At 35.0% G+C, this 21,702-nt stretch overlaps 1 protein-coding gene across 12 annotated transcripts in view; it reads right to left on the bottom strand.

Annotated features, from left to right (window-relative positions):
• Positions 1 to 21,702, bottom strand: part of CCDC178 (coiled-coil domain containing 178) — a 148,515-nt gene that overhangs the window by 115,176 nt on the left and 11,637 nt on the right. For 5 of the 12 annotated variants that reach the window (XM_087707114.1, XM_087707113.1, XM_014064642.2 and 2 more), the window contains exons 2-11: positions 18,187 to 18,267; positions 17,244 to 17,383; positions 14,687 to 14,721; positions 12,878 to 12,942; positions 11,343 to 11,537; positions 8,753 to 8,973; positions 4,719 to 4,861; positions 2,976 to 3,129; positions 984 to 1,079; positions 742 to 878 (exon numbers count right to left, since the gene is read on the bottom strand). In XM_087707114.1, coding sequence (XP_087563240.1) covers positions 742 to 878; positions 984 to 1,079; positions 2,976 to 3,129; positions 4,719 to 4,861; positions 8,753 to 8,973; positions 11,343 to 11,537; positions 12,878 to 12,942; positions 14,687 to 14,721; positions 17,244 to 17,383; positions 18,187 to 18,244 — 1,244 coding nt within the window. In that variant the 5' untranslated portion in view covers positions 18,245 to 18,267. Of the gene's footprint in view, positions 1 to 741; positions 879 to 983; positions 1,080 to 2,975; positions 3,130 to 4,718; positions 4,862 to 8,752; positions 8,974 to 11,342; positions 11,538 to 12,877; positions 12,943 to 14,686; positions 14,722 to 17,243; positions 17,384 to 18,186; positions 18,268 to 19,791; positions 19,910 to 21,702 lie in introns of those variants that run through there. The other 7 variants (XM_087707112.1, XM_014064640.2, XM_087707110.1 and 4 more) reach the window with 4 other exon arrangements.

Here is a 21,702-nt window from a genome sequence, read left to right as displayed (position 1 = left end):
GTTCTTGCAGAATAGTATTGAACCATGGTTTATGCCTTAACATAATGTACTGAGCATTTTTAACAAAATATGGTTAAAACAAGCCATGCCTCAGCAAAACATAAACTTGATTATTGACTAACTTCACTAAACATATTGATGCATACTTCTTTTGATATATCTGTTGATAATTTTATCTTTAATAATGGTTTCCACTAATTTATTCAGAATAGACATTCTGTATTTTCCTGAATTATTTCCTGATCATTAAAAAACTACACTGTCTCTTCTTCAAATATTAAACTAACTCCTTTGGTATAGAAGCAAAATTTAGGAATACATTTTTCTTAGATAATGGTTTAGCAAATTAGTTGCTTTTTATGATTTCTAATTTGACATTTTGATATGCAAAGTGGCACCAATTTTAATATTAGATGATCACATCCCATTTGTTATGCCTAACATACTTCTTTAAAATCTAACAGCTCCATTTCTGTTACCTTGTTCTATTTTTCTTCTGTTAAGATAAATATTATCCATACTATCCTTCTTCAACTGCCTTTTACACTTATATGTCTGTATATTCATTGTATTTTCCTTTATCTCACTGTTAATTTTCTGCATAATTCTCTCCAAATTAAGTTATATACCGCTCAAATAAATTGTGTCTTCAGTGAGAATAAAAACACTAAAAATAAAGTACTGTTGAATTGGGGTTATTTAGAATGTAAACTTATTAGGTGTTAACACAGTGCCACTTACGTGTCTCTGAATTTGTACATAAATCCGGCGTTTTCATTTTTAAGATCTTGGATTTCATTTTGCAAACTAGTGAACTCCTGAAGATCATGTGCAAGTTTATCCTTCAGTTTTTGTAGATCATATTCTTTATTAGATTTCTACAGATAGCATATATAACATATAAATAATTATGATAACACATAATTTAATATGGCATCAGATGAATGGAAAAACATTTTAAATATGTGAATTCTAAAACTTACTGAGTTTTCCATACTCTTCATCTCTTTTAAAAACTCATCCAACAATTGTTTGTTTTCACTTTCTTGTATTGAATTTTTCAACCTCAAACGCCTTTCCTAATATTAAAAATACATTATTTAATTTTACATTGATTTGAACCAATATCATAAATGTATTTCATGATAACATTATTATAGTCTTTTAAAAAATATATTGTCTGAAAAGCTTTTTAAAATATGTACATATCTAGCTTCAGTAGTAAATGTGTGTGTATAAAAAGGAAAAAGAAAAGATTAAATGACTAGTAAAATATTCTTTGAAAATTAAGATCAATTGTGGCATGATGGATCTTGAAGAAAAATAAACAGAAATTATACAAGGATGCAAAATGAACCTAATTATATTTATGTTGGTATTCAAAATATGAACCACTAAAGTCCGTATCGTCTTTAAATTTATAGAATCCACTTCAAAATTAATCTAAATTAATAGATATCACTATATCTTATACAGATACATTACATTATTTTAACTATTATTTGTGTGAAGGATTCCCTTTCTTCAGTTTTAAATCTCTCTCTTTATTCAATGACCCCACTTCTTACTGATATTTTCTTTATTCATGTATAATTTATTTATATGATACATATTTTTATACAATATCACAGAAAATTGTGTGTGTATAAATCTCCTGATCTACATTTGTCCTAAGATGAAATGTTCCTGAAGTTATAAAGTTTCTCACAGAGAGTTGCGCAAGCTTCTTGGTTTCTTTTATAACTCTTCTGGACCTTTCCCAGTTCTTCAAGGTCTGATAGACCTTTGAAACACAGTTGCTGAGAAACTTGAATGACAAAGTATGACTGTGTTTATGGACAAACGACATGAATCACATCTGGTTTGCCACTGAGAAAGTGGAATGGTGGATTAGGAACGTTTATCACTTAATATAAATATATGTCTGCACCTATCTTGAATCCTGAATTGCCCTTGTTTTGTTTGACAGAACACCACTGACAAAGTAAGAAAAGATTCTTGTACATAAACTGTGGAACTTGTCAGCTTTCTTTCCTCATGGAGCTCCTTCCTATATTATTCAGGTGAGTTCCCTTAGCTCTGTAGAGCAGGGAGAAAAGGAAATAATTGTGTGTTGCTTCTCATTACTCATAGGCCATTTTAACTAGCTGATTTCCATTCATAGGAACAGTTACAATATCAATAAAATTATATTAATATCAAAATTAGAGTACTAAATGTATATTCCTGTAAACATTTACTAGGAAGTATCATTAAATGGCATTAATTCCATAAATAAGTCTGTATCCTTAATTATCTGTCATATATAACAACTTAATGGCACCTATTCTGAGGAGGGGTAAAACAAGGTTGATGTTAACCCAATGGAACCTGTTGGGATCTGTAGGCCCTAGTTGCAAAACATGCTGGATACTGATGTTGGAATGTGCAAAATGGAACGTATGTGATTTTTAATTAAACATTTTCACTGCACTATGTAACACATTTATTAGTTGATTGCAAGTTGCCTACTTTTTCAGAAGTATTATAGTATTTCATGTGCTACTGTATTTTTGAAATTTTCATGGTGTGCATTTAATATTTAAAGGTGAAGGTTCCCCTCCCACACATGTGCTAGCTGTTTCTGACTCTAGGGGACGGTGCTCATCTCCGTTTCAAAGCCAAAGAGACAGCGCCATCTGAAGATATCTCTGTGGTCTTGTGGCTGGCATGACTAAACGCCAAAGGTGCATGGAACACTGTTATCTTCCCACCAAAGGTGGTCCCTATTTTTCTACTTGCATTTTTATATGTTTTCAAACTGCTAGGATGGCAGAAGCTGATACAAGTAATGGGAACTCACTCCATTACGTAGCACTAGGGATTCAAACCACAGAATTGCCAACCTTTCTGATCGACAAGCTCAGCATTTTAGCCACTGAGCCATCACATCCCAGTGTAAGTTTAAATATTTAAACTTAATATTTAAAACTCACTTTATCACGCCAAGAATTTAAGTCAGCTTTTGCATCTGCTTCTTGCTTGATCAGTTCTTCAAGGCGCTTTTCATTTTCCAGTATTTCCTCCCTCAATTGATGTATCTTGTTATTGATGTCAGCATAAAGCCTGTCAGTTTCTTTTAACTCATCCCTAAAAAGCAGCAAGAATAAATCATCTATTTCTCCAAATGAGTTAAAAATTAAGTAAACATTTATTGTTATAATTGCAGTACCATCAATCTCCTTATAACTGGTTATCTTTTATAACATTAGTAAATGTAGCAACAATACTTTCTCAAGTTCTGATATCTCGCATTCAGGTAAATTTCATTTATTTCCATATGATTTACAGCCCATAGGTTTCTACAATCTTAGCTTGTCAGTCAACTTAGCCAATAAAATATTTTTGTAGCATAATAGTGTCTAGCGTTATATATTGGAAGCTATTAAAAGAGGACAGGGAGAACAGCAGAGACACTGAGCATGTTCACTATTTTATATTCTAAAAAGTGCCATAAAAAGGTAGAAGGCAGAAGTATTTCTTAAAATATCTGCCAATATTATTGGAAGATAAATTGACTCTTCATATAATGGCTGGTAACCAATACTTAGTGATTCCTTCTCCTTCTTTTGTAGAGGATCCTCCAAAATATAGGGATGGGGGCTTTTTTGCTATTGAAAAAAACTGCAGCAAGAAAGGATAAGAAGAAAGCCCTGTTCCATGAACAGAATTCTACTCCTAGTAGATAAAATCCAACCCAGTCATTCATCAAAATATGGTGAGGAATTTCTGATTGTAAATTCCTTCTTTTGATAATCTTTGAAGATATACAATTAATGAGAATCGCTGGGTACAACACTAAGATTGTAATATCTCATAAACACAGAAGTTATGCTCCCAAGTCAGAGAACTATTTTGTTGTAATTAGAAATATTACCTAAATCATGAGTGCTATCACTGATAAAAGATACTTTTTTCTATATAATAACTAGGAATGCCCAAAACATTCCGTACACAAGACAGTTATTTTTGGCTGATCCATGTCTGAGATTAAACATACATTTAAGATGTATTAGTTAATGCACTGAACAAGTAGATGCAGGGGACTTTCAGAGAAAAGGAAAAGCTAGGAAAAAGCAAAGACATCAACTGTGGCAGATGAAGGAAAGGATGGAAGGACAAGACTAGTACGTATTTCTCCTTCTTTCTCTTCATCCCCTCAGTAGCAACCAACTTGACATACTGGACTAACTTTCTTCCTCTCCCTTCAACTGCTGTCAATAACTCAGCAAGATCCACTAGCCCACCTTTCTTATGCCGTCCCTCCCTCCTGCACAGAGTGCAAGATAGGTGTGTTTTGTTTTTTAATCTTCCGGAATCCATTCTTCATTCATTTCTGGTTACAAGAAAATTCCACAAGCTTTGCCTATATCACATATTAGCTTAAATTAATACCTTAATTAATCCTTACCAATTACTTCTTCCCCTCGCTTTAGCAAAAGCTGTACTATTTCTCCTATTCTCTCAAACCAACAAGGCCTGAAAAACCTTGCAGGGACTTCACCAGGCAGTCCCTGAGAATTGGACAAGATTGAACAGAAGAATATAAATATTCTTTATATAAACACAACATAGCTTTAAAAAAGAATCAAGATCTGTTATATTGGAACTCAGGTTTTCTGTATATAAATGGAACTTGCCTGAAGAATAATTATCTTAAAAAGTTAAAATATACTTACCTAAGTTGTTTTATTGTAGTCTCATCAGCTTCTATTTGTTGAAACATATATTGTCTTTTTATTTCACATTCTTCTTTAACTTCTTCATGAAACATTTGCACTTCCAAATATTTCTGATGAACAGTATCATACTGAGCTTTTGCCTTTGAAAGAAACAGAAATTAATTTACAACATAAAACTAAACGTATCACAAGAATTATGATAACAATACTCAAGGACCATAATGAGATAGTATTTTAAATTCTGCATTTGTCGTTCCTGCATCTATTTTTCTAAAATAAACCAACTTATTTTGATGGGAATTAAATCTACATAGCATTGTACATGTATATATACATTTCTTTAGGAAACTGTGGACACAGATACAGTCACACAAGTATTCCCCCCCCCTTCAAAAGCTAGAATCTTTCCCTTGACCATTGAGAATAAAGATTATAATCCAATAACCTAATACAGGTTGTCCTCAACTTACAATAATTTATTTAGTGACCATTCAAAGTTACAATGGCACTGAAAAAAGTGACTTATGACTAACACACTTATGATCATTGAAGCATCTTTATGGCCATGTAATCAAAATTCAGACACTTGGCAACTGGTTCATCTTTATGATGATTGCAGGGTCAATGGGGAAGCCAGATTCACTTAACAACCATATTGCAAACTTAACAACTGCAGTGATTCACTTGCCCTGTGTCAAGAAAGGTGATACAATGGGGCAAAATTCATTTAACAAAAGTCTCACTTAGCAAGAGAAATTTTGGGCTCAATTGTGGTCATAAGTCAAGGACCCCCTATGCAAAGTATTTGAAATAGTTAATTTATGCTAATCTACTACAATGAAATTACCCAACATCACATTTTTATTTCACTAACATATTGTGAATTTATTATCTTAGTGTATTTGCCTGGTAAGCACTAACTTTTTTTTATATTGTTTTCTGTATTCCCAAATGCTTTTTTTCCAGAATCATAATTTGGAGATAAGAAATCAAATAAATAATCCAATTCCTATCCAAAATAATATATGTGAGTAGAGCTGTAGCATCAAACTTAAAATTAAGAAATGTTTAACACTTTTAATTAATATTTGTTCAACCTTTTTTTTGCAAATAATCAGTAACAAACAACAACAGTACTCATGCAATAATATAGACCAACAAATACCACTATTATTTATAGCATTTGCCAGTTTGTTGCATTTGTGTGATGACATTGAGATGCTCAGGATGTCATATGTTCCCCTTTAACTTTTCATAGATTCTGATGGTATTTTTTAAAATTATTTTATTTATTTTGTCAAATATGAATTAGATAACACATATAAGTATAGACATGATTATGAATACATGAAATGAATATGAATTCAAGGGAATATTAGGACAGGGACGGTAGGCATGCTGGTGCGTTTATGCAAGCCCCTTAAAGACTTTTTAGGAATGGGGTGAGGTCGACAGTAGACAGTCTAAGCTTAAAGTTTTTGGGGGGTTGGGGAAGAAACCACAGTATCAGGTAGTACATTCTGGGCATTGTTACAGAAGTCGTATTTTCTGCAATCAAGTTTGGAGCGGTTTACCATAAGTTTGTATCTATTGTGAGCTCATGTGTTGTTGTGGTTGAAGCTGAAGTATTAATTGACAGGTAGGACATTGTAGCAGATAATTTTATGTACTATGCTTAGGTCGGATTGAAGACGGCAAAGTTCTAAATTATCTATGGCATAAGGTATTGTGAGCAGAGGAGTGGAGGACTCTTCTCACGAAATATCTCTGGACTCGTTTGATTGTATTTATGTCTGATATGCAGTGCAGGTTCCAGACAGATGAGCTGTATTCAAGAATTGGTCTAGCAAAAGTTTTGTATGCCCTAGTTTGCAGTTCAATATTTCTGGAGAAGAAGCTACACAAGATTAGGTTGACAACTCTTAATGCCTTTTGGCAATGCTGTAACAGTGAGCTCTGGCACTAAGATCATTTGAGATGAATACTCCAAGGTCCTTGACAGTGTGTGGGTTATCTACGAGGTCATATCCATTCAGCTTGTATTTTGTGTTCTGATTTTGTCTGTCAATGTGTAAGACAGTTGGTTGAGATTTGGAATTGCCAATTTTTTGACCATTCTGGCACATAGTCAAGGTCTTTCTGTAGGGTAGCAGCATTGTCGGTAGTGTTGAATATTACTGGAACATCAGGTTTTTTTCCCCCTCTTACAGATATCACTGCTCAGAATCGTAGACATTTTCTATTTTTTCTTATTTATGTACTGTATATACTCGAGTATAAGCCTAGTTTTTCAGCCCACTTTTTGGGCTGAAAAAAGCCGCCTCGGCTTATACTCGAGTCAGTGAAAAATTTGCCCGAAATGGAGGAGAAAAAGGGGCGGGGCCATGCCGCTGGGTGACACTCGTGAATGGCCCAGTGCCCCTGTGAGTTTCCCCTCCCTCTGTGTCAGTTTGCCGCGCAGCGCGCACCGCACCATCCCCCCTCCTCATGTTCTAATGTAATGCAGGGCTGTCTTACGATTCCCCTTCCTCCCCCTCCTGCCGCTCTGCAACGATGTCCCACCTCCTCCTTGTTATGGCAAGCAGCCACATAGCGATGTCCCACCTCCTCTGGTACAGTGATCCAATGATAGGAATCACTGTGCCGTGTGTCATAGGAGGCGGGACATCGCTCCCGCGGCTGCACGGGACATCATCATCACAGCGGGACATCAGCATCATGAGGTGAGTGAAGTATTTCATTGAATACACCGCTAGTTTACTGTTTTTCTTTGAAATAAATATTCAAAAACATTATTGGTATCTATTTTTATTTTTGAAATTTACCGGTAGCTGCTGCATTTCCCACCCTAGGCTTATACTCGAGTCAATAACTTTTCCAGTTTTTTGTGGTAAAATTAGGTGCCTCGGCTTATATTCGGGTCGGCCTATACTCGAGTATATACGGTACCTATGTAATCTTTGCTATTTATTTTTCTCATACATTAAATATGGATATTTATGTAGCTTACATGTTTCTTTTAACATATTGGTGTTGTGATAATATAATGTTTATAAATGTTAGCTGTTTATGTGTGTGTGTGTGTGTGTGTGTGTGTGTGTGTGTGTGAGAGAGAGAGAGAGAGAGAGATAATGTTTGTGTATGTGAGTAAAGCACTAACACAACCTTATTCCAATGATAATCCAATTAATATGTACTTTCCAAATTAAATAAATTCCACCCATTGTTAGGAGACATAGTCCTAAATTATGTTTTATTTTGCTTTGAATGGAGCCATTTCATAACAGTAAGGTTTTTTTTAATAGGATGGAGCCAATAACAATAGAGCCAGAGCAAATTTTGTTCTAGAATTTTTCCAAGATTCCGAAACTCAAGAATTCCATGGGTTCAGAGTCCAAATGAAATTCAACGTTTAGGTTTAATATAGCCAGGTTTCTAATCTAGCTATAGATCTAATAATGATGCTCACCTTTATTAAATCACTCTTTGCATTTATTTATTTGTTTCGCTGTGGTTGCCCATCTCACCACTGTGATTCTGGGCAGCAGAAAGAAAATTAAAACCAAATTAAAAATAATAAAACAATTATATTAATTGAAAAAGAAATTACAACCACGATTTCATGTGCAAAACAAAGGCTCCAATTTCTATAAGGAAGACATTATATATCAGTCAAAACTCAATAAGAATCAAGGTATAAATTCTACAGGTAACATTTTGATTTTTATAGGGATTTATTTTTTATAAGAAAATCATGATTGGATATAAGCAATACTAGTATACCTCTACTCTAATATTTAATCTCATATTGATACATTGAACAGACCAAGCCTGTACACTGGTATAATAAAATTGCAATTTGATTTCATAAGAAATTATATACTTATTTTTCATTTTCAAAAGAAAAGAATGGTCACTATGCTATTTTTTTGACATATCTTCATGTTTAGAGATTTAGCATTATTATTGGACACAGAAATTAAAATGCACATGGAATAAAAAAATATACTTAAAATATTGAATCCCCTTACCTCATCAAATAATATTTTTACTTCTTTTATTGATTCATCTTCATGACATAGCTTTTCTTCCAGCAGAGGGCTGAATTTCTTCATAAAGTTTATCTGCTTGATGATCACTGAATTGGCTCCCTCTATTTTTGTCAGTTGGTTTAGGGCATCATGTAATTGCTCATTTTTTTCTTCAAAATGCCACTGTAATTCTATTATATCTTGCAAACATTTCTCCCATTCTGCAAAATATAAAATAACCTATTACTTATAAGAAAATGATAACTATTGCTTTTAAGTTTAAATATGTAACAAGCTGCTAGATTCAAAAATATACGGTATGTACATTTCTCTTCAAAAGATAATTTTATATAATCTATCTATAAAACTATGTTGTAACTACATTTTCTAAAAAAAATGATGTCAATATTGTATAGTAGTCTATGATACATTTTTCAGCAGTACAAATAAATAAGAAGCTAAAGATCTCATTATTTTAGGTTTCATTTGGTTACAGTAACTTTTTTTCTGATATCATTATTAGAATAGAACAGAAAAAAAGAGTTGGAAGGGACCTTGGGGATCTTCTAGTCCAACCCCCTGCCTAGGCAGGAAACCCTACAGATTAAAACAGATATTAACACAGATATAAAATTGTGTACATTCTCCTGGTGAGATAGTGAAGAAGTATTTCTTTGACCCATGCTCAATACTATCTGACAAATTTCCAATCTCTTTTTCTTGGGAGAAGGTTATGGAAATATGTGATGGCAAATCAACCATAGACGATTTCAAAGGATACAGAAGATCTGAAACTTTTTCAGTGAAGATTCAGATTTTATGTGCTTATTGTATTGTTACCTATGCAGAGTCTGTTATGATAGGGATAGGAATATTATAAATAAATAAATAAATAAATAAATAAATAAATAAATAAATAAATAAATAAATAAATAAGCATAATCTTGTAAATCCATTAAAGTGTTTTTTATTTAGTGTGCTTTCCCCATGGTCAACCCTCCAACTAATCACAAGAAAATGCCATTGGCCCCTACAGTCATAACTGAAGCAAAATGTCATATTAATTAAAAATGGCAATGTGCAGTTGTTCACAGTATAACCATTCACTGCTTGTGACGTGATGAACTTGACAAGAGGGATATTAATACACTCTTATCAAATAGACTATAAAGAATATTAAGTTGCTAAATATGACATTTAAATAAAAGAGAAAAGCTTTTGATACTGAGTTGCTGTTGTTGTTTTGTAGATGTTTCATTACCAAACTAGGTAATATCATCAGTGCCTCCTGATAATCTAACACAGGAGTCCTCAAACTTTTAAACAGGGGGCCAATTCACAGTCCCACAGACTGTTGGGGGACTGGATCGGCTGGGTGGGCGTGGCTAGGTGATCATGTGACTAAGTGGGTGTGGCCAATTTAACAGTCCATTAAAATTTAATTTGTTTTGCTCCTGAGGATGTTTTATTTACTTCTGTTTGCATGTTGCTCTTTTGGTTGCCTTTTCTTTTTACTAGATTGTTTTTTCAGTTGTTTAGGAGTCTAGTGGTCCACTTCAGGAAATTCAGTTTTGCAGTAATTCTTCTCAGCCCTAAGGAGCTTGAGAAATCTCTTTCTATCTCTTTTCTTTCTTTCTTTCTTTCTCTTTCTTTCTTTCTTTCTTTCTTTCTTTCTTTCTTTCTTTCTTTCTTTCTTTCTTTCTTCCTCCCTCTCTTTTTGTCTCTTTCTCTCTCTCTCCATCTTTCTGTCTGTCTATCTATCTCTCTTTATCTATGTTCTGGAGGCGGGAGAGGTGAAAAGTGGGAAACTTTTCCCAGGTTTTCTTGCCTCCTGAGGCATCTGTGTCGCCCATTTTTCACCCCCCACCTCCAGAAGCATACTGCAGGCCAAAACCAGGCATAAATGGCTCATTTTTTGGACCAAAAACTGACAGTTTGTGCCTGTTTTTTGGCGTCTTGGGGTGTCGGTGCACCCTGTTTTTCCCCTACCCCGCCTCCAGAATGTCTCTGCAGGCCAAAATTGTTGGTCTTAACTTTCAGTTCCAGCCCACAGGGCTCGCAAAGGTAAGGCCTGCACTCAGCCGAAGGGCGGGTGGGGCGATGTGGGCAGGGGAAGCCTCATGGTCCTGTGTGGGGAAGATTAATGGCTTTGGCGAGCCGTATGCGCACCGTGGGCTGCAGTTGGAGGACCCATGATCCAGCACTACTGAGGTTACTTAGTTAGTAATGAAGCATCGGCAATAAAACAACCAAGCTCAGAATATTATCAGGATGTTGATTGTAAAGCAGTAAGCAAATTTACCAGGGAATATTGACAATATCTTTCTGATGAATGTACATACTCACATTTTAATAAAACATAAAATTCAAATAATAGCAGTATAGTGAAGTGTGATCTTTTGGATATGATAGGTTGTATTTTTTTAATTCAGTGGCTGAAATAATTATCTTCTCTGCTTGGACTATTATTTCATCACAGTTATGTCGAATGCTCTCCAAAAACAGACTAGCAATCTCATCATTTTTCTGCAGATGTTTTAAGATGACACATAAACAAATACTCTTTTTTTAACATAGCTATTTCTTTTACCTTTTTGAACAGCTTTGGGAAGCTGTTGTAATCTCCAAAATGACAGTTTATCTGAATTTAGGTATAGTTTTTTTCTCTGTTGCTTCTCAAACTCTAAGGCTTCTTCAGCATCTTTACGCTCATTTTCTAATCGTGAAATTAACTCGGTGACTTCTGCTACAACAGCAGAAGTTTTCTGCTTTAAAGACTGAATATCTTCAATTAAAAAACAAGTAGTATCTTTTAATGTAACAACACAATTGACCAAAATGTACAATTTAAGTTTCATTTTAATGTTATCGTGTAGCAAGTCCTAAAAAACTAATGCACAACGTTTTAGACTTCTACACAAATTGTGTATGTAAATCTATATACAATTTATATTTTTCAGGTGCATCAGAAATAATAACAATAACATCTTAAAGTACCAAATCTTTTGAATATTCAGAATTAATATAATTGTCACTAGTAGTAGTCTAATCAGAATAAAAGCAAAACATTGCTGTCATTTGGAGCTTCACTAACATAAGCTCATATGAGAACATTGCCCACTTCTACAATCACATAATCTGAATGGAAGGGCTTGGCAGCTTTTTTTCAGTCAGTCTGATTGATAGAGAATAGCAAAATGTCCCATTCACTTGGACAAGTTTAATTAAATATATGAAATTATATATGAAACTATGAGGGTGGGATGGAAGTATATTTCAGTAATTCCAGAAATGTTGCACATAGACTTCCCTTCTCCTAAGAAAAATGCTGCCTGTCTCCAGATGTCTTGAATTCATATATTGAATTGCTAATTCCAATTCAAACAAATAAAAATGAATCCCATCAATCATTCTTATGTGAACTATATCTTAAAGCAGTAAATCTTCAAGGTTTAATGGCTCATTCAAAAATTTATATAGAACAAAAAAAGATTTAAAAATCGTTTTTAAAATATTAATGTAAGAATTTCAAGCTTTAACATTCTGTTTTTAAAGTATTTATTTTTATCTCAGTCGCTTCAAAAAGACTGGAGGAGATAACAAGATATGCTGCAATCATTTGTAAAATGCTGCTGAAAATATGCAGAATAAAGTGTAGAAAAATGTGTGAAACATTGTGTTTAAGATTTGATTTAGGGACGACAGAACATTATATTCAGAATATTATCTGGTGTAGGTTTCTTTGCTCCAGAAGACAAAAACCATCCTTTCTGGTAAATGCCAGTGGTGGTAAGCAGTGAGATTTCACTTTTTGAAGCACTGTAGATACATAGACCTGAATCTAAAGTAATGATTTCAACTTTCACTTTCACTGAATTTGATAAAGGCATGATTCTTTTTCTTCCTGCAATTTCGTTTGCCTCCTTGAAGGACTTGACACAGCATAGAATGATTCCCTTCTTCACTATTTTATTGGAAGTGTTTCAATATTTTAAAATTGAAATTGTAAACTGAATTATACTGCAGCTCTCAAACATTCCCATTATTTCATGGTTCCCTGGAAATAATTACAATTAAACATAATTAATATTAAGAGAAAGCAATTAAATATTTAACCAATATTACCTTTCCAGTGCAATGACTGTTCAGCCTTCACTTCAGTCTCTTTCACAGTTTTAGCATCCAAATCCCTGGGAATATAGGTCAGCATTATAGTCTTTGATCTTTTTTCCTACACTGTATGCTACCACTATATTTTCTCTCTCCAGCACTTTCAAAATCTATTGGTTTAGCTTCCTAATTCTCGATTCTCATCTCAATCCAAAGAAGAAATGGGCAAGAAGTAATTGCTTATTTTAATGTAAAACATGCAATATATAGCATGCTTAACAGTGAATAAAGACCCTGAAGTCTCAGGCCTGAAGAGCAGTTGCAGGAATTGGGTATGCCTAGTTTAAATGAAAAGAAGGACTAGGGGTGACATGATAGCAGCATTCCGATATCTAAGGGGCTGGATGCCACAAAGAAGAGGAGATCAGCCTATTCTCCAAAGCATCTAAAGGCAGGGCAAGAAACAATGGATGGAAATTGCTCAAAGAGAGAACCAACCTAGAACTAAGGGGAAATTTCCTGACAATTAGAACAATCGATCAGTGGAATGACTTGCCTCCAGAAGATGTGGGTGCTTGACACTGGAGGTTTTAAAGAAGAAATTGGACAACCATTTGTCTAAAATGATATAGGCTTTCCTGCCTGAGTAGGGGCTTGAACTAGAAGACTTCCAAGGTTCCTTCCAACTCTGTCATTCTGTTAATTCTCAGTGTGCTAGAAAGAGAAAATTATTAAACACAGGTAGTCCTCAACTTGCAACTTCAACTGGGACCAGAATCTCAGTCACTGAGCAAAGTAGTTTATTAAGCTTTGCATGACTGGAATCCTGGTAATCTCTGTGGCAGTTGTTAAATGATCTCCCAGGTCTTTAAGTAAACAGAAGAAAAGCTGCCTGCCAGTGGGTTTCAGCTCCACGCAAAAATCTTCCTGGCAAGCAGGAAAATGTCCCTACAACCTGCTTCAGTTTCCCTGAGTGCATAGAAATAAAATCCTTTGGTGAACTGTAAGAATGGAACTAAAATCTTCAGGATTTATTTTCCATTCCTGAGAACACCAAGGGATTTCCTTTCATCTCTGTGCAGGGAGGGGAAATCCTTCAGTGGGCTACATGAAGAGAACTGAAATTTTCAGGATTTCTGGAATCTTTGATGGGCTGCAAGAATGGAGCTGAAATCCTGAAGAAGAAGCTCCCATCCATGCATGTCACTCTGAGAAAAGGCAGTCTCTAAATTTTGATAACTAAATAAATCTCTGTGGGCTGCAGAAAAAGATATGATTTCAACCCTATTCCTGAAGCCTGCTGAAGGATTTCAGGTGCTCTCTGTCTTGCCATCTTCCCCAGTAACTTTCTCAGGACGCCAGCGGAGAAGATTGCTAATAGTGATCACATAATTGCAGGGTATTTGGCAATTGGTCATAAATGTGAATCAGCTGCCAAGTGCCTGAAATGTAGTCATATAACCAAGGGGGGGGGGGGGACTTGTAACATTTTACAATGGCTGGAAGTTCTTTATGGGCCGTAAAGCAACTTTTCAAAGACTGTGTAAGTTTGAATGGCCATTAATCAACTTGAGGACTACCTGCACACAAAAACTAGTAATAGTATTATAGTATATATAATGAAATGAATTAAAATTTTATTAAAATCAATATTAGAACAAGGTTATTTTTTTGTTCTAATATCAGATCTTGACGGCCCAGTTTTTCTGGTAATAGCATTTTAAGTTTAAATCAATAGAATAGTAATTGGCAGTATTTCTCCTTATATTTTAGTTAGAAGAGTGTTTATAATAATTATTGAATCAAAACATATAATTTTCTTACCGTGGAAGTTTTTCCAAATTATATAAAACTTCATGCTGTGAACATAAATCAGATTTTCATTGAAACATTTCATTTTTTAGATTTTCTTCCATACATACATAACCATAATACTTTTCCCTTTCACTGTAGCAACATTATGCAAAGTGCAAAAATAAAAGGTGACCTTCTAAGCTCCTCTCATATATTTGTTTTGAAATTCAAACTTAATTCCTCAATTCATTGTGGTATAGTAGTTTAGACCCCAGATGTCAGACCTGGAGCCCAACTTTCTCTTTGGATCTTCAGGGCTGCCACATTTAGTCCATATGCCTGCTGTGGGAAATTGGAAGTGGGAGTTGCATGGAGTGGGTAGAGATAGCCAAAATAACATTCTTTTCTCTGCGAGTCAAGGACATCCAACCTGCACCTGGAGAGGCATGACTGGGAAGCATCTCCAGTTGGGACAGTGGGTTGATTGGACCATGTCATGGACTTGTGGGTGCAGGGGAAGGGACTTTGATTTTATTTTGAGTGGGGAAAACCTGGGGTGCTTTTCGATTCGGGTTTTCCTAGCTATACCAATATGACATCTCTAATAAAATGGAACTTTGAGGAACTGTTGGCCTCGGAGTCTTATTAAGTTGAGGGTGTTACTTGGAACCCTGACATTAGGTTAGAAACCAGGATACTATGAGCCTTAGGCATGAAAGCTGGCTGGGTGACTTTGGACTAGTCATTCTTTCTCAGCCCTACTCATATAGCAGGATTGTTGTTTTGGGAAAAACAGAAATAGTATTAGGTATGTTTGCCGCTTAAAAATAATAGGATTTTTAAAAATCTAAAAAAATGTATTTCTTTTATACTATCACTGCATTAATTTCATTTGCAACAGTCTTTACCTTGTCGGTTTACAGCAAACACTTCTTAAAATTCTCATTCCCACTCAATTTTATTTTTAAACTTTTCTTCATATATTTCACTCTCATTTTCATATAATAAAGGCACAAGTTCTTATGCGAAGACATTTTCACTTCTTTTGACAAACCTTCAGTTTTTACATCAGAGCAGTTTACTCATTGTCTTCTTACTTGCATTTGCACATCCTAAAATTTTTCATTTCCCATTTTTAATAAAAATTCTATCAAATGTATACAATTTCACTTACTAAATGTAATTCTTCATAATTTATAACTTACAATCATTCATTCAATTTTTCCTGTCATTGTTATTGAAAGCAGTTTTGCTTATTTTCAGAAACATTCTTTTCTCATATCACTACTTTTTATCAGCAACTCCATGTTTTACATTTGTTCAGTCACCTCATATTATTTCAATAAGAATACTGCTACATAACCACCCATTATGGACTAATCTTATGCAGATTTACTATAGCCTAATCTCCCCATAATATTTGCATTCACTCTTACTTTGTAGAGGGGAAAAATAACAATATTCTTTTGATCTTTAGATTTAAAAAGTGCTTTATGTGTGTTAAAAAAAAGTTGCACCTACTTCATAAAGCATGCATCCCCCTATTTTAAAATTTCTCAACTTATGTCATTGTACCTTACCATTTTTCAAGAGTTCATTTATGTTGTTCCTTTTCATTGACGTTTTTCTTACATATTAACATTTATAACATTCCTTTCACTGTTTGACATGGCATTTTTATTCCTTAAATACTTCCTAATCATTCCTTTACTTAGTGTCGTACCAAACTGTTTTATTGTTTTATACTTAATGTCTATTTCTGTGCTGGAGGCTCCTTCTTTATTATTCCCCACCTACTTTTAAAACATTATTTTTTTTAACCAAAATTGCTCTGCTGATGTGGCTCCCATCATCTGGAGCATTATGCCCATCCCTTGAGGTGGGATCCACACCCAGCCTTCTGGCCTTCTGAAAAGCCTTTAAAACATGGCTGTATATGATGTATAATCTGACGTATCTGTGGGGCATTAAATTGAATAATTTTTGGTGATAGTTATCTTATCAAGCTCTTAGTAGCCCAGTCAACTGAAGTAAAGATTCTCATAGCCTTCCCTAACAAGATTTGTTGGGGGGGGGGGGGGGAATCAAATAAAACTGACCCAGATGAAGTGGGTGGGAGCAAAGTGTGCACAGGGGGTGTTATCTACTCCATTGGCCACCCCCAAAATGCCACATCCCAAGATAGAGTCTGTGTGACCATATAATTTATGAAGTATTAACATTTATCTTTAGAGCATTGATTGAGACACTGATATCTGACATGTACAAATGTCAGGCTATTTTTGAATATTCTCCTTTAAGTGATTCATTGACAGCAAAGAATGATGATGAAATGAGCTTTTCTGAAAGCAGTGTTGTAGCTATGAAATATTTCTAGGAAAACCTGAAACGTCCATATTCTGATACATTTTTTAATATCATGCCTTAATTATTTCTGCAAATAATTCAAGGTGGTAAACATACCTAGGTAATATTCCATCCTCCTCCTATTTTGCTGCAAAAAATGTTTTAATTCTCTAGATATTCTGACGTCCACTGTCAATTTTATAATGGATATAGTAACTAAAACAATACAAATAAATATTACCTGCAGAAAAGATTCTTCCAATTTCACTTCTAAATCTTGTACTTGATTAATGACTTTATTAACACATGAAGCTGGAGTATTTACAGCAGCACAACTACGTTGTTTGTTGGGAATGCCTATTGAAATATTTTCATTTATATCTAAAAAAACCCAGAATAATTATATTTAAACATTGTTTATCATTGAATACATTTGTGACATCTACAGGTCAAATTAGATGGCTCTACATTTACAGATTCTGCTTGCATTGTTTATTCATAATGCTAAACTACAGTCAGTTTTTTTTCATTGATGTGCAAACTCACTCATTATGGTTTAGCATTTATGTGTAAACCTGTTGATTATTACTATTATTTAATAAACTAAGTTGACTTAATATGTATGAAAACAGCCAATATAGGTTTTTGAGGGTTTATTCTTCTTTTTCAGCCATTCTGTTAGTGAATAATTAGCAGTGAATCAGACTGATGAGCAAATTCTGTGAATTGAAGTCACAAAGGGTACCCAGATTGGAAAGGCTATGATCAAATATGCCAGTCAAGTATGTTCATCCCAAAATTGGTCATTAATTAAAAAACAAAATTATAATTACCAGGTTCATGCAAACAATTGTGCTAAATTATCTAGGGAATTCAATATCATTCATTTGCTGATCAATATATTGACTACATCTGTTCACATTGCAATTTCTAATTTGTCCCTTCTGAAAGATTCCTTGATTTTCACAGCTTGGTATGGAGGAATCCATTTAGTTAATGGGGTTTGTTTTATTGCCAGGCAGAGATTATAGAAAAAGTCAATAAATAAGAGGCAGAATAAGAAATGATGATCTCAAAAGACAAGTCCAAAAGAATATACAAATGTATCAAAATAAACTTTTTACAGTAAATATGTTTTAGAAAATGTCAAGTTATATAAAGTTGAAAAAAACAAAAACAAATACCTTCTGTTTCTTTACAGTTTTCCTTGGAACAGGGGGAAAATAACTGTGCATCAGTCATTGTTATTCATAGCTTTTTGCAATCTAATTTTTAAAAAGAAATAAAGATATAAAAATACAGAAATTCATACTGTGTCAATCATACTTATTACATTAATGAAAAATCTGCAGCTCATAACCAAGTCCTGTATACTCCAGGGAGATTCAGCTACTTTTCCAGGTTGAAAAGTTGTTTTCAACAATCAAGTATACATGTTTTAGGAAAACAATGAGTCTCTTAAGGAATATTTATTGAGAGGATAGAGTATTCTGCCGCCCAGACCAATGTTTTATTTTTGAGGTGGAAAATAATAATGTTGCTGTACCTCGAATTAAGGAATAAAGGGCTGTAAAAAAGGAGTTTTAGTGGGTATATTAATGAAGAAGAAATTCTAATTCGGGGTGGGGGATCTTGCTTCCACAAGTGATCTTTTAATAGTCATTCATGGGGAAAAGTCTTTAATGCCATAGCAAAATGATTTTTATGCCAAAATTATGAAGAATAATCACCATAATATGAAATCATAGAATTGCAATGGGATGGATGTTATAATTGAATATCTAAAGCTAACCGTCTACTACTGGTGTGCTGCAATGAGATCACCCTAGGTGCCTTGAAATTTCCGGAGACTATAGACCCGTGATGGCGGACCTATGACATGCGTGCCCAAAGTGGCATGTGGAGCCATGTCCCCTGGCACATGCGGCATTGTCTGTTCCTCTTCCAGTTTTCTGGTGTGCATGCATGCACGATGTTCAGCTGGCTTTCATGCGTGAGGCAGTGCTGAAAACTAGAAGAGCTGGTCTTTTGTTTTCCTGCATAAGCAGGCACGTCGGCCAGTTGATCATCGCGCACGCATGCATGTCAGTAACCAGAAGACTAGTTGGCCACTGCACATGCGCGCGCTGGAAACCAGAAGTTCATTTTCCGGCGCACACATGCTCCCTGTGCAGCTCTTCTTCTGGGTTGTGTCCCAGACGAGTGCGCACGCTCCCTTTTCAGCACTCAGTGCCAAAAAGGCTCACCATCACTCTATAGACTTTTGTGTCTACATGAGTTATACTTTGTTCCGGAGCACCAGTCGCATTGCGGGCTCTTGGCCATTCCCCACTTAAAGAGCTTTGTCTTAGTTCTGGCACATCCTGTCCCGATTCTATTCAGGTAGCTCCATATTTTGGGGGGCAACTGAATTCCTGGAAATGGTTTTGTTGGATCTATGTGATCTGTCTGATTGTGGTTAGTAAAAGTCATTCATCTTAATCATCATTCTTCACCTAGATTGTAAGACTGTGGTATGCTATCCCAAATTGGTTTCCTACATTTAAGCCTGTTAAGAGGTAGAGAATTTAATATTTTATATATTGGAAGATCTCTAGGAGTTGATGGCATGTTTATCTCATACTACTCTTGGACTGTCTGTTGTTGTCACCTGAGATCAGGAGGGGCAATATTTAAAAGAATATGGAACCATGGATTTAAGGGTTCCAGATATTATTCTTATTGTATCATTAAGGTGAGAATCAATCTTGTTGGTATGAATGAGAGTAAAATTTGCCTTTCCAACACACATTTCCCCAGGAATCAAAATGGGTGTCTTCTGTAATCTTGACTTTATCTTGATCAGGGGTGTCAAACTAGTGGACCGCGAGCTGGATGCATCATGCACAGGCCATGCTTACCCCAGTTCTGTGAAAGGAAAAAAAACATAATGAAATGTCACATGACACCAATGTGATGCCGCAGGTTTGACACCCTTGATCTAGATGGTGGGGTAGAGAAGGCTTTACACTCACCATTTGCCAATGATACTTTAAAAAGAACTATTTCCCTTTACTAGTACTAGCATCAGGGAACTAGATTGATCAATATGGAAGGGGAAAATTTAAACTTTTTCCTCTTATTAGCATTAATAAAAGACAGAGATGCTTTAGCTTTGTTTCCTATCTCAACCCAGGGAATAGAAAGGCCAAAATGGAAAGTCATGCGTGACAAACTAAGTACATCCTTACTGCTTCCATAGGTATGAAAACACTGTAGCAGCCAAGAGCTGCTAATCAAAAGACCTTGATTAATTGATCATCAGCAATGATCCCTTATGATTCAATAAGTTATAGAACTATCTTTAGCAGCCATAACTTGAAGTAATCATTTTCTGTATGACTTTCAGTCTCTCACGTCATTGTGGAAGAATTTTGGCCCACTCTTCTTTACATTGCTTCATTTCATTGAGGTTTGTGGACAATTGTTTTATGCAATTATTTTGAAATCCCACCAAAACATCTTAATCAGCTTGCGATCTGGACTTTGCCTGGGCCATTGCAATAACCTTTATTCTTTTTCAGCCATTCTGTTGTAGATTTGCTGGTGCGCTTGAGGTCATTGTCCTGTTGCATGACCCAATGTCAGATGTGCTTTTAGCTGTCGGACGGATGGTCTCACATTTGACTCTAGAATACTTTGTTATACAAAGGAGTTCTTGGTCAACTCAAAGCCTGCAAGGTGCCCAGCTCCTGCAGCTGCAAAGCAAGCCCAAATCATCACCCTGCCACCACTATGCTTCATGGTTGGTATGTTTCTGCTGATATGCTTATTTGGTTTTGCCAAACATGGCACTGTGTAATATGACCAAACATATCCACTTGGGTCTCATCTGTTCAAATGACAATGTTCTACAAGTCTTGTGACTTATTCAGATGAAACTTTGTAAACCTAAGCCATGCTGCTGTGTTCTTTTTAGAGAGGAGAGACTTTCTCCTGGTAAACCTTCAAAACAAATATTTGTTCAGTCTTTTTCTAATTGTATTGTCATAAAATTTAACATTTAATGTGCTAACTGAGGCTGTTGAGTATGAGATGGAACTCTTGGATTTTTTTGAATTTCTCTGAGCATTGCATGGTCTGCCCTTGGGATGAATTTGATGGGACATCCATTCCTGGGAAGATTGAAATGGTCTTGCATATTTTCTACTTGTAAATAATTTTCCTCACTGTAGGATGTAAATTGTTTGGAAATGGCCTTACAATCCTTCGTAGATGGATGGGCAGCAATAATTGCTTCTCTAAATTCACTGCTGATATCTTTCCTCTTTGGGATTGTGTTAATACCACACCCACACACCAATGTTGGAGACCAGCAAACTCCTAAAACTTCAGCTTTTATAGAGGTAATCTCACTTACTGATTATCAATTGATCAAAGGCAATTAGCAACACTTGGCTGTTACTTAGCCTCTTCATACCTATGGAAGCAGTATATTTAGTTTTTCATACATGGCTTCTCCATTTTGGCTTTCTTTTTGTAAAATAAATGATGACATGGTGTAATATGTCATGCATTATTCATCTGAGGTTGTATTTACCTACTTTTAAGAACTGCAAATTACAGATGATTTATACTATGTCCTGATACATAAAACCATAGAACTCAAAGAGAGTGGACTTTTTAAGGCCCCCAAAAATTAATTTAGAAAACAACTTTAG

Source organism: Thamnophis sirtalis, unplaced genomic scaffold (genome assembly GCF_051295495.1).
Source record: "Thamnophis sirtalis isolate CommonGarterSnake01/CBP01778 unplaced genomic scaffold, rThaSir2_p1.2 scaffold_2, whole genome shotgun sequence".
NCBI classification, from domain to species: domain Eukaryota; kingdom Metazoa; phylum Chordata; class Lepidosauria; order Squamata; family Natricidae; genus Thamnophis; species Thamnophis sirtalis.
Note: the sequence above shows the minus strand (reverse complement) of the source record. Positions and strands in the feature narration are given on the sequence as shown.